At 48.2% G+C, this 13,829-nt stretch overlaps 1 protein-coding gene across 1 annotated transcript; it reads left to right on the top strand.

Annotated features, from left to right (window-relative positions):
- The first annotated feature begins 877 nt into the window (after positions 1 to 877).
- Bloc1s3 (biogenesis of lysosomal organelles complex 1 subunit 3) lies at positions 878 to 2,259 on the top strand. Its single transcript, XM_004669822.2, has 2 exons — positions 878 to 903; positions 1,216 to 2,259. Exon 2 carries the CDS (start codon positions 1,225 to 1,227, stop codon positions 1,813 to 1,815), a length of 591 nt encoding a protein of 196 aa, XP_004669879.1. The 5' UTR covers positions 878 to 903; positions 1,216 to 1,224; the 3' UTR covers positions 1,816 to 2,259.
- The last annotated feature ends 11,570 nt before the right edge of the window (positions 2,260 to 13,829 follow it).

The following is a 13,829-nucleotide window of genomic DNA, read 5'->3' as shown; positions in this document are numbered from 1 at the left end:
GGGACCCAAGCATCCTTGGATTTTCATATCTACAGGGGTCTTTGCAGCCAGTCCCCCTGGATACTGAGGGTGACCATATTTGGCTCAATGTTTTCCAGCTGGGCTAGTGATGACAATCACTATTTCCAGGTGTCTGCATGCCAGCCCTTCCTGTTTCCAGTGCTTCTAGATGGCTCCTTCACTGTCCTTGGGTAGTTTTCTCATGCATGGGGCCTGCTCATCTCTAAAACGATCCTCTGACGGTTTTCTTTCTTTCTTTTTTTAATATATTTTATTTATTTAAGGGGGGGGAGAGAGAGGGAGGGAGGGAGGGAATGAATATGAATGGGTGTGCCAGGGCCTTCAGCCACTGCAAACGAACTCCAGAAGCATGCGCTCCATTGAGCATCTGGCTTACGTGGGCCCTGGGTAATTGAACCTGGGTCTTTGCCTTAGCAGGCAAGCACCTTAACAACTAAGCAACCTCTCCAACCCAATCGTTTAAAAAGCAAACAGCAGGACGTGGCGGCGCAAACCTTTAATCCCAGCACTCCGGAGGCAGAGGTAGGAGGATCGCCGTGAGTTCGAGGCCACCCTGAGACTACGTAATGTATTCCAGGTCAGCCTAGGCTACAGCGGGACCCTATCTTGAAAAGCCAAAAAATAAAAAAGAAAAGAAAGAAAAACACAAAAAACTCATTTGCCCCCAGGAGAGACCTCAAACAAAACGGAAGCTTCGGCCAACCGCTCCCCTATTGGCCAGACTGACCACGTGACATAGCACCGGCCTTTTATTTGCTGAAGCTTGTGACGTCACCTCAGCCTGATCTCCTATTGGCTGAGAGTATTTCCTGTTGTTTATGGCGGGCGCGTCCCTCTTCCGCCCGGCCGCGGATCCCGCAGGCTCGCTGCTTCGGAGACGCGGTAAGGCCTTGGCGTGGCCGCGCGGCCCCAGGTGCCCCTTAGTGCTCTAGCCGAGCTTCCGAGGTGATTTGTCCCGAGCGGTGTCGCACCTGCGAGCTTCCGGGCCAGGGCGCGGGGTGGAAAGGGGGCCCCAGTTTCCCCATGCGTACCCTGGCGATTACGGTCCCGGTGTCCCGCGTCGTCACCGCCGTGTGCACAGCGGGAAACAGGCCGAAGCAAGGCGTGGGTGCGGGGGAGGAGGGCGCCCGGGAGCACCGTGGAGGGCCGGCCGCGAGCCCGTCGCCTCTCCCGCCCCTCGCGTCTTCCCTGCAGCTCCGCGCCATGGCGTCCCAGGCTCGTCGTCGGAGACCCGGGACGGTGGTCCCGGGCGAGGCTGCCGAGACGGACTCGGAGCTGTCTGCTGCGTCCTCTTCGGAGGAGGAGCTGTATCTCGGTCCTTCGGGCCCGACGCGCGGCCGTCCCACCGGGCTGCGGGTAGCCGGGGAGGCCGCTGAGACCGACTCGGAGCCGGAGCCGGAGCCCACGGCCGCGCCCGGGGACCTGCCTCCGCTCGTGGTGAGGCGGGACGCGGCGGGAGAGACGTGGGCCGCCGAGGAAGCCCCAGCCGCCGTCCCCGCGCGCTCGCTGCTGCAGCTCCGGCTGGCCGAGAGCCAGGCCCGGCTGGACCACGACGTGGCGGCCGCGGTGAGCGCTGTGTACCGGCGTGCGGGCCGCCATGTGGCCGCCTTGGCTGCGAGACTGGCGGCTGCTCAGGCCACCGGGCTGTCGGCCGCGCACAGCGTGCGCCTTGTGCGCGGGGACCTCTGCACGCTCGCTGACCGCCTGGACATCGTGGCCGGTTGCCGCTTGCTGCCTGACATCCGAGGGGTACCGGGCACCGAACCTGTGCAAGACCCGGGACCGAGGGCCTAGCGTCTTACCTGTGGCAGCCTCTAGGAACCTCGGCTGTTTCTTTTACACCGTGTATCATCCATCGCCACCCCCACCCCCCTTCAATGTTGCTGTCAGCCCTAGGACTAACCTGACCTCCTTGGTCCTGTTCTGGACTGCCTGGCATTGGTTACGGACCCTGATTAGAAGCTTGGTGCCAGCCCATGGTAAGGGTAACTGCTCTTGGGCCTGTATCCACCTGGGGGCAACCATCCCAACCATCCTTGCACCTGCCCACAAGAACCCAGAGTAAGGGTCTGTTCCTTCTACTTGGCCTCCAGTCCTTCAATGACACCTGCCGACTTCCTAACAGCCCCTCCCCACCCCCCAGACATGTTACTGGGATCGAGTTCTTTCTCAGTCTCCTTGTCTCCTGCCCCCTCTGCTGTTCTTGTTTCTTGGAATCCTGCTGTACCCTTAAGGCTAGCTTTTGCTTCCTGTTTCTATTTTTTTGTTTTGTTTTGTTTTGTTTTTCCTGATAGGGTCTCACTGTAGTTTAGGCTGACCTGGATTTCACTCTGTAGTCCCAGGCTGGTCTTGAATTCACAGTGATCCTCATACCCCTGCCTCCTGAGTGCTGGGGTTAAAGGTGTGAGCCACCATGCCCAGCTTTTTCTGTTTTGTTTTTGCCATCCTGCTTAGGGGACCTACCCGGGTTTAGGTTGTAGAAACTGTAACCTATATCCTTTTCAAAATCTTGTCCCTTCCTAACTCAAGGAGGTTCTCATGTCTCATGGACTAATGTGGCATCTCTCCCCCTTCTGGGCTCTCCAGCCCAAGATCAAGCTCAGTGCATTCCCAACTAGGCACTTAGGGGTCTGCAAGATAGACCTCCACAAATATAAACCTGCCGTGCAGTGTCTGTACTGACTTGAAGGGAGTTCTGCAGATGGATCAGTGGCTAAAGGGCTCTTGCTTGTAAAGCCTGATGGCTCAAGTTCAGTTCCCTAGCATCTATATAAGTTGAATACAGAAAGTGGCGTAAGCATCTGGTGTTCATTTGCAGAGTCAGAAAGCACTTGTGCCCTCCACCCCACACACATGTGAAAATAGAATTTATAATTAAAAACAAAAGTGACTGGAGAGATCGCTCGGGGGTGAAAGGCATTTGCTTACAAAGCCTGACAGCCTGAGTTCCATTCCCCACTACCCATTTAAAGCCAGATGCACAAGGTGGCACATGCATCTAGAGAGCCTTTGCAGTGGCTAGAGGCCCTGGTGCACCCGTTCTCCCTCCTTCCCACCTTCTTTCTCTCTGTCTTCTCAAATAAAAACATTTGTTATTAAAATAAAAATAGTTAAAAATGAGTGAGAGGACTTGGGGTCTGAGCTGGCTCCAGGGGACAGGGAGCAGCCTTATTGGCTTCTCACCTGCTACCTGTTTGGTCCTAGCCCTAGTCTCTTGGTCTCATTCACCCTTGCTCCTCACTCCCAAGTGTGGTTCTCTCCTTAGCCCAGCCCCATGGTGTAGGGATGGGCAAGAGCTCCGTGATTAACTGTAACCCAAGCACTTCCCTATGTGACTGATTCCATCACAGCTGAGTTGGGTAAAGTGGGTGATTTCTCTGAGATGGGGAGGCCTAAGACCCACACAGCTGGCCTGTTTAAGATGAAGAGGTTGTTGGAAATACATGGCACTTCATTTTTTTTTTTTTAATGTATATTACAATGGAGAACGGACTCAGCAGTCAAGACACTTGCCTGCAAACCCTAAGGACCCAGGTTCGATTCTCCAATACCCACATAAGCCAGATGTACAAGGTGGTACATGCATCCAGAGTTAAGTTGCAGTGGCTAGAGGGCCAGGTGCACCCTTCCCTATCTGCCTGTCTCTCTCTCAAATATATATTTTAAATATGTGTGTGTGAGAATGGGCATGCAGCTGGGTGTGGTGGTACATGCCTTTAATCTCAGCACTTGAGAGGCAGTGGTAGGAGGCCATCCTGAGACTACATAGTGAATTCCAAGTCACCCTGGGCTAGAGAGAAAAACCAAAAGTAAATGGGCATGGACAACTACCAAATCAGATATCCAGAGACACAGAGGTTCCCAACATCTCATCACTGAAGCAGACCCAAAATGAACCCAACATGGCTCAGGGAAGTTTTGCAGAAGGGCCGGAAAGAATGACAGAGCCACACATTGGGTCGTGATACGCAGAGACATTTCCTCCTGCCCATAGCAGTGGGCTAACTCCACAATCCATGACCCATATACCTCAACAAGGAAGAGCCAGGGGTGGATGTAGGACATGGAGGAGGCTAACAATGGTACCAACTTGACTGTATTCACTGAGTACAAAACTAGTTAATTAAAATAAGATAAAATGGGCATGGGTCTCCAGCCATTGCAAAGGAATTTCAGATGCATGTGCCACTGTGCATATGGCTTTAGGTGGGTACTGGGGAACCGAACCCAAGTCTTTAGACTTTGCAGACAATCATATTAAGTGCTGGGCCCTCCAGCCCTATTGGTGTGTTCTCAAATACTTTATTTACTTGCAAGCGGACAAAGTGTGAGCACACCACAAGCCATGCAAACAAACTCCAGACACATGCACCACTTTGTGCTTCTGGCTTTAAGTTAGTGGCTGAGAAAATGAACTGTGGCTGCCAGGCTTTGCAAACAAATACCTTTAACCTCTGAGCCATCTCCCAGCCCATGAAACCACTTTTTGCACCTGTCTTATGTGGGCTTGGGAATTGAACCCTGGTCCTCGGGCTTTGCAAGCAAGCAGCTTTAAGCATTGAACCATCTTCTCAGCCCCCACTAATTTTAAGTATTATGTTTATTTACTTGAGAAAGAATGAACTTGCCAGGGTCTCCTGCCACTGCAAACTTAACTCCAGGTGCATGTACCACTTGGTGCATCTGGCTTTACTTGGGTACTAGGATTCTAACCTGGGCTGTTAGGCTTGCAAGCAAATGTAGTAACCACTAAGCCACCACTCCATCTTCCTGTTTTCATTGTATTATTTTTTAAAATACTTATTAGCAGTCAGAAACAGGAGAGACAGGGAGAACGGGTATGCCAGGGTCTCCAGCCAATGCAAATGAATTCCAGAAACATGCCACTTTGTGCTCTGGCTTTACATAGGTGCTTAGAAATCAAACTCAGGTCATTAGGCTTTACCAGCAAGCACCTTAACCATCAAGCCATCTCTCTAGCAACTCCCTTTCGATTTTTTTTTTGTTCATTTTTTATTTATTTATTTATTTATTTATTTGAGAGTGACAGAAAGAGAGAGAGAGATTGAGAACGGGTGCTCCAGGGCTTCGATTTTAGTTTTAAAAGTGTTGGGCTGGAAAGGAGACTTAACGGTTTAGGCACGTTCCTACAAAGGCTAAAGACCTGAGTTTGATTCCCCCATACCTATGTAAAGCCACATGCACAAAGTGGCACATGCATCTGGAGATCATTTGCAGTGGCTAGAGGCCCTGGCACATCCCTTCCTTCTGTCTCTCTTCTATCTCTTGCAAAGAAATAAATAAAAATATTTTTAAGACACACTAGTATCTCAATATCTAGTCTAGGCTGCCCTTGAACTCACAATCCTCCCCCAGATTCCCAATGCTCAAATTACAGGTATGTGCTACCATGTCCAATTTTATACCTGAAAATAGAAGCCTTTGGTGACACACAGTGGCCTTGATGCTCCCAGGCCACCGGCCACTTTGGTGAGTGCCTTCCCAACTCAGGGCTGTCCCAAACACAAGCTGCCACCTACCCTTCAGGCTTCCTGAAGGGCATTTGTCAGGTAGGACTTCTTTCTTTTTTAAAAGTCTTTTCACTTTAAATTATTTATTTATTAGAGAGAAAATGGGCATGTCAGGGTCTTTACCTACTGCAAACGAACTCCAGATGCATGTGTCTCCTTGTGCATCTGGCTTATGTGGGACCTGGAGAATCGAACCTGGGTCCTTAGGCTTCTCAGGCAAATGCCTTAACCATTAAGCCATCTCGCCAGCCCCCATGTATTCATTTTGAGATAGAGATTCACCATATAGACCAGATGTGTCTCACTCAAACTCTCAGTGAACCTCCTATGATAACAAGCCCTTAATTCATTATAACTAGTGCTGCTATGTGTGTCCTGGGTGACCGCATCCTGAGGGACTATGCCTACCTTCCAGCCAGTCTCCACCACAGGCAACCTCAGGCCAGCTCTCTTCCCACCGCCTGGTCTTTGCCCATCCTGCCCTGATTTCCCAACACCCAGCCCACTTTTCACATTCAATATGGAGCCTTGAAGGTCCCCCAGGATTTAGGCAGATTGATGAAAATGGCCTTCCTTCAGCCCATTCCACCTCCTGACTTGTAAGATGTGAAACCATACAGTGATGCTGCCCTGCACAGCTACATCAAGAATGCTGCAGGAAAGGTGCTGGGGCCAGGAGATGGCTCAGCTGGGGATGTGCTTGCCATGCAAGCCTGAGAGCCTGAGTTCAGGTCCTGGCCATGTACCTGCAACCCCAGCACCAGGGAAGCAGAGACGGAGGAACCATAAGCTTGCTAGCTGGTTCTTCTAGCTAATCTGTAAGCTCTGAGTTCAGTGAGAGCTCGTATCAAAGAATAAGGTGGAGAGATGGACTGGTGGTTAAGGCATTTGCCTGCAAAGTTGAATGGCCCAGGTTAGATCCCACAGTACCCACAAAAAGCCAGATGCACAAAGTGGCACATGCATCCGGAGTTTGTTTGTAGTGGTTAGAGACCAAGGCACACCCATTCTCATCTTTGTATCTTTCTACTTGCAAATAAAATATTTTTAAAACCTAAGGTGGCACATGCCTTTAATCCCAGCACTCCAGAAGCATAGGTAGGAGGATCACTGTGAGTTACAGGCCACCCTTGGATAGTGAATTCCAGGTCAGCCTGGGCTAAAGTGAGACCCTACCTCCAAAAACCAAATAAATATGTTGGAGAGTGACTGGAACATCCAGTGTCTGCCTCTGACCACATACTACACACACACACATTTTACCAACAGTGGTGCTAAGGGAGGACTTAGGTCTTCCAGCAGATGGAACATCTCAAAAGCACCTATGCCACCAGCCCACAACTGCAGGGGACATTGGAGATGCAGAAACAGAGCAGGTCAAGTTGAGGGGGTGTCCACTAGACCCAGAGTCCCTGTCTCCTACTGGCCTGCCAAGCCGAAGGACCCAGGTTTGATTCTCTAGGCTCCACATAAGCCACATGTACATGGTGGCACATGCGTTGAGTTCATTTGCAGTGGCTAGAAATCCTGGTGCACCCATTCTCTCTTCCTGTCTCTGAAATTGTGTGTGTGTGTGTGTGTGTGTGTGTGTGTGTGTGTGTGTGTATGGCTGGATAGCTGGCTTAGCAGTTAAGGTACTTGTCAGTGAAGCCAAAGGACCCAGCTTTGATTCCCCAGGACCCACATAAGCCAGATGCACAGGTGGCACATGTGTCTGGAGTTCATTTACAATGGCTGAAGGCCCTGGCATGCCAATTCTCTGTCTCTCAAATAAAAATTAAAAATCAAGTTACATGCATACATATATTTAAGACTTAGACTATTAGGATAAAAGGAGGAAAGAGCAGGGAGTGCAGAGAGCTCCTACCATGTGACAGGCTGGAGAGGGTAGAGAGCACAAGACCAAATTAAAATATTGTGGGGCCTGGAGAGCTGGCTTAGTGGTTAAGGCAGTTGCCTACAAAGCTAAAGACTCAGGTTTAATTCTCCAGAACCCACATAAACCAGACACACAAGATGGCACATATATCTAGAGTTTGTTTGCACTGATTGAAGGCCTTGTGCCCATTCTCCCTCTGTATTGGCCTCTCTCTCAAATGAAGTAAAGTAACAAATTTAAAAAATGTATTTTTATGGCCAGACGTTACACACACCGTTAATCCCAACACTTGGGAGGGCAAGGAAGGAGAAGCACCAAGATAATCCCACTGCTAGGGAGGCAGAGTTAAGAGGCTGACTTGGAATTCAATATGGAGTCTCAAGCTGGCCTCGAACTCACAACGATCCTCCTACCTCTGCCTCCCAAGTGCTGGAACTAAAGGTGTGCAGCACCACACCCAGCTCTTTACAATTTTGAAGCCTATAATTAGTTTTTGACCACAGCTTTCTTTCTGCACTATGAAACATCAGAAGTTACTCCTCCTGCCAAGTGTGGAGGTGGAGGCCTATAACTCCAGCATTCAGAAGGCTGAGGCAGGAGGGTGGTGAGTCTGAGACCAGCATGGGCTATCTCAGCCTTGTCTCACATAAATGGACAAGGTCATTTGTCCTATCCACTTGGAACCCTGCAACCACTGTTCCTCCCTCCCACACAGCCATCACACCAGCCACGTTCCAGGGGACAGTGAGGGGGGTGACTCACCGTCACTGGATGGGAGGTGGGAGTTAGAGCTCAGCATCTCCCCAGACACTCCAGCCGAGCCACCTACTGGCACTCCAGAAAGGCTAAGCCATCATTCCCCATGTCCACACTGTGTAACTGCTCCTCTTCCTCCAACTGCCAGCCAAGAACAGCCATAGTCAGTGCCTGCTCTGCCCTGGGCTTGCAGAGCTGCGTAATGTTAACAAACTGTCTTGTGCTGTAAGCTCAAGCTTTCGGAGTGGACTCTCAGAATAGGTGCCCTCCTCACTCCCCCAACAAGCCTGTTTATCTCAGTCCTTCAAGACAACTTGTCTCGAGGCAGGTTGGCTTCCTGGCCCAGAGACAGGGAGAAAACAACCAACAGCCCAAGGAGGGTTAACACTGAACCCTGAGAAGAGCTGAAAGGTAAAGTACTTCCCATCCCCAGGGCCTAAATCTCTGTCACTATAGTTTTTCCCATGCCAGGTTGCGCATGGTGGCACATACCTTTAATCCCAGCACTCAGGAGTCAGAAGTAGAAGGGTCGCCATGAGTTTGAGGCCAGCCTGAGACTACATAGTGAATTCCAGGTCAGCCTGGGCTAGAGTGAGACACTACCTCAAAAAACTGAAGAGTTAATAGCCTTCCCTGAAAACTAGAGGGAACTAAAGAGTTAACTATCCCTAAAACTAGCCAGCAATAGAAGTCACAGGTATTTGGCCTCATTAAGCTTGACATCTTCCCTGATTGATGTACTCCCCTTAAGCTCAGATGGCCTTGAAGGATCAGAAACCATCTGAGTATCCTCTCTTAGACAATGGCTGAAGAAGCCTATTCTGAACAAGGACACAAACAGCTAACTGTACCTGGTCTAGTCTGTTTCTTAGGATCCTCCTTATAAGTGAACCCCCAGCCTGGCTCAAAGCTTCAGCTTTCATCCCACAGGAAAATTTCTCTCAATAAATAGTTTGCCTGTAGAGATCAAGTCCAGTGTTCTCTTTTGCTTTTCACTTACACTTTCCTTACAAAAACAAAAAACCTGTCAGATGTGGTGGTGCATGCCTTTAATCCCAGCATTTGGGTGGCAGAGGTGGGAGGATTGCTGTGAGTTTGAAGCTAGCCTGAAATTCAGTTTCAGGTCAAAAAGGAAAAAAAAAAAAATGCCAGGCTGGAGAGATGGTTTACTGCTTAAGGTGCTTGCCAGCAGAGCCTAAAAACCTAGGTTCAACGCCTCAAAATCCACATAAGCCAGATGTACATGGTGGTGCATGCACCTGGAGTTCGTTTGCAGTGGATAGAGGCCCTGGCATGCCCATTCATTCTCTCTCTCTCAATAAATAAATAGAAATAAAATATTTTTTTTTAATTTGCCTGTGGTTGGTACAGCTGATTTTGGGGAAGGTATTCTGCTCAGGATCCATTATGGATGAGAACTCCATCTGACTCTTCCAAAAGAGTTGTCATTTCTGCTTAGGTGGTAAGTGCACACTCTGATGTTCTGGTTCATCTCTGTTGGTGCCATTTGTTTCTTTCTTTTGTTTTTTTTTTTGGGGGGGGTGGGTTTTGAGGTAAGGTTTCACTCTAATTCAGGCTGACCTGGAATTCTCTATGTAGTCTCAGGGTGACTTTGAGCTCACTGCAATCCTCCTACCTCTGTCTCCCAAATGCTGGGACTAAAGGCATGCACCACCACGCCTGGCCTCTTCCATTTTTTTTTTTTAAACAGGACTATCGCAGTCATTTCTGCAGCAGGATGTTCCCCAGTGCTAGGCTTGTTGTTCATTCTTTTTTTTTTTTTTTTTCATTTTTTTAGTTTTTCAAAGTAGGGTCTCACAATACCCCAGGCTAATCTGGAATTTACTCTGTAGTCCCAGACTACCCTCAAATTTATAGTGATCCTCATACCTCTGCCCCCCCCCCCCGAGTGCTAGGATTAAAGGTATGCATCACCACATCCACTGCACAAAAATATTCAGGTTCTGCCAAGCATGGTGGTGCATGCCTTTAATCCCAGCACTCAGAGGTAGGAGGAGCATTGTGAGTTCAAGACCACACTCAGAATACAGAGTGAGTTCCAGGTCAGCCTGGGCAAGAGTGAGACCCTGCCTTGAAAAAACAAAACAAAAAATTCTAGATGCCTGCACCACTGTGTGCATCTGGCTTTACATGGGCTTTGTAAGCAAGTGCCTTTAACCTGCTGAGCCATCTCTCCAGCCCTTGATGTCCACTCTTTATCTTCTACTTGCCATTTAAGATCTCATTCTAGCCCAGGCAGACCTGGAGTTCACCAAGTAGTCTCAGGGTGACCTCAACTCACAGCAATCAGCCTACCTCAGCCTTCTAAATGCTGGAATTGAAGGCGTGCACCACTATGTCTGCACCTGAATAGATGAATGTATGGGTGGAGGGAGGGACAGGGCCTCTGTTTGTGTTTGCTCACCACTGAGTCCTGGGCTTAAATACCAGCTCTGCTACACACTAGATTACTAGCTAACCTCTTAAAGAGATCCTGTGTCTTCACCTGCAAGATGGGGGGTTCAGGCCAGGTGTGGTGGAGCACGCCTTTAATCCCAGACATGAAAGGCAGAAGTAGGAGGATCACCATGAGTTCAAGGCTACCGTGAGTCTACAGAGTGAATTCCAGGTCAGCCTGGGCTAGAGCAAAAACCTACCTTAAAAAAAAAAGTGGGCTGGAGAAATGGCTTAATGGTTAAGCGCTTGCCTGTGAAGCCTAAGGACCCCGGTTCGAGGCTCGGTTCCCCAGGTCCCACGTTAGCCAGATGCACAAGGGGGTGCACGCATCTGGAGTTCGTTTGCAGAGGCTGGAAGCCCTGGCGCGCCCATTCTCTCTCTCTCCCTCTATCTGTCTTTCTCTCTGTGTCTGTCGCTCTCAAATAACTAAATAAAAAAAAAAAAGTGCAAGCCCAGGGCTGGAGAGATAGCTCTCAGTGGTTAAGGGCACTTGTTTGCAAAGCCTAATGGCCTGGGTTCACACGAAACGGTGCATGCTGCTGGAGGTTGTTTGTAGTGGCAAGTGACCCTGGAGCAACCCTTCTCTGTCCTTCCTTCTCTCCCTCCTGTCTGTCAAATAAATAAATATTTTTTTTCCAAATCACAACTCATTATATCACACATAACCAATTCCATGGAGAAACAGCTTACACAGGCTACACTGGAACTTACACAAGAACAGATCTGTCCAACAGATAGACACTTGCCTGTCCCTTTGGCTGTCAAGCCTATTAAAAGGACAGATTATAATTATTAGTTTGGTTTTTCAATGTAGGGTCTTGCTCTTGCCCATGCTGACCTATAATCCACTATATAGCTTCATGGTGGCCTTGAACTCACACCTGGCTAAGCAATTGTCTTTGGTGTTCTGAAATTTGTGTTTGTCCCAAGTCAGAAGCATTTTAGTTTAGACTGTTTAGAAAAAAAATACCTAAATTTATCCCCAATAATTTTCAATAGAAAAATCTTAAAAGTTTAAGCCATTGAAAATGAGGAATTTGGGGCTGAAGAGATGGCTCAGTGATTAAGGTGCTTGCAGGCAAAGCCAAAGGACTCAGGTTTGATTCCCTAGTACCCACTTAAAGCCAGATGAGCAAGGTCGCACGTGTACTTGGAGTTCATTTGCAATGGCTAAAGGTCCTAGAATGCCTATTTTTAAAAAAAGAAAATGAGAAATCTGGAGAGATGGTTCAACAATTAAGGCACTTGCTCACAAAGCCTGATGGTTGGGGTTCAATGCCCCAGTACCCACATAAAGCCAGGTGCACAAAGTAAAAATGAACAGTCTTCTCTGTCTCTCTCTCAAATAAACAAAAATATTTTTTTAAGTGGTAGAGAAAAGAGAAAGTGTTTAGAAGGGATTATGATCATGACATGTTGTCTATATATACAAAAGTTGTCAATAAAAAGATTCTAGGAGCCAGGCGTGGTGGCACAAGCCTTTAATCCCAGCACCAGGGAGGCAGAGATAGGATTGCTGTGAGTTTTAGGACACCCTGACACTACATAATGAATTCCAGCCTGAGCTAGAGTAAGATCCTACCTCGAAAAACATAATAATAATTAAGGTGGGAGAGATGGTTCGTGGTTAAGGAGCTTCTCTGCAAAGCCTAAGGACCCAAGTTCAACTTCCCAGTACACACGTAAAGCCAGATGCATAAAGTGGTGCGTGCATCTGGAGTTCGTTGGCTGGAAGCCCTGGCACTCCCATTCTCTCTCTCTTTTCTCTATTACTATCTACTTTTTTTTTCAAAAGCAACGTTTTTTGTTTGTTTGTTTGTTTTTAAAAAGGGGCTGAGCCAGGCATGGTGTGACACACCTTTAATCCCAACACTCAGGAGACAGAGGTGGGAGGATCGCTGTGAATTCAAGGCCAGTCTGAGACTATGCAGTGAATTACAAATCAGACTCAGCTAGATGGATACCCTACCTCAAAAATACTAAATAAAATAGAATAGTAAAAAAAAAAAAAAAAAAAAAAATGGCTGGAGAGATGGACCTAGCGGTTAAAGGCAAAGCCTGGTGGCTGGGGTTCAGTTCCCCAGTATCCATGTAAAGGCAGATATACGTAATGGTGCATGCGTCTGGGATTTGTTCTATTTCTCTGACCTTGCAAATAATAAAATATTTTTAAAGTAACTTTATTTATTTATATGCAAGCAGAAAGGGGGTGTGGAGAATATATGCATCACTGTGCATCTGGCCTTACATGGATACTATAGCCTAGGCTGACATGGAACTCACTCTGTAGCTCCAAGCTGACCTCAAACTCAGTGATCCTCCTACTTCTGTCTCCCAAGTGCTGGGTACATCAGGACCTCTTGCTGCTGCAAAGGACTATGCATCTGGCTTTATGTGGGTACTGGGGAATTGAACCCAGGCCATCAGACTTTTTAAGCAAGCATCTTAATTTGTATGTAGGTTCCTGTGTACGTGCTGCTTCTGGGAGTCCCTCCCTTGGCTTTTACTCTAAAGTTGGTTCCTTCCACTATATCTCAGGCTTAACCTGCATGTTTATGCAATGTGAGGGGGCTCAAGACTGTGGGTGATGAACCCCAATGTGCATCTTCCTGGCTGGTCCAAGATGGTTCCTTCTGCCTCAGGAATGGTGTGTTTGTTTGGAACTTCATTATGAGGCAAGTCCTGGGGATTTTCCCCAATACCTCCACCATGTTGGGCTGGAGGGACCAGGTGCCCCTTATCTTTATTTATTTATTTTTACTTTTTTAAAAAGTTTTTTTCAAGGTAAATTCTCACCCTAGACCAGGCTGATCTGGAACTTACTCTGTAATCTCAAAGTGGCCTTGAACTCATAGTGATCCTTCTGCCTCTGCCTCCCCAGTGCTGGGGCTAAAGATATGTGCCACCAGGCCTGGCCTTATCTTCATTCTTTTTAAAAAAAATTGAGAGAGAGAGAGAGAGAGACAAAGAGAATGAATGGGGTGCGTAGGCCTCTAACCACTGCAAACCAACTTCAGACACATGTGCCTCCTGTGCATCTGGATTTACCTGGGTACTGGTACATTGAACCCAGGTCCTCAGGCTTTGTAGGGAAGCACCTTAACTGCTGACCTATCTCTCCTGATCCCTTCATTCCTTTTAAAAATATTTTTATTATTTATTCGTTTATTAGAGATGGGGGCAGG

Source organism: Jaculus jaculus, chromosome 14, assembly GCF_020740685.1.
Source record: "Jaculus jaculus isolate mJacJac1 chromosome 14, mJacJac1.mat.Y.cur, whole genome shotgun sequence".
Taxonomy (NCBI): Eukaryota; Metazoa; Chordata; class Mammalia; order Rodentia; family Dipodidae; genus Jaculus; species Jaculus jaculus.
The sequence above is the reverse complement of the archived record's forward strand: the minus strand, read 5'-3'. Positions and strand labels throughout refer to the sequence as shown.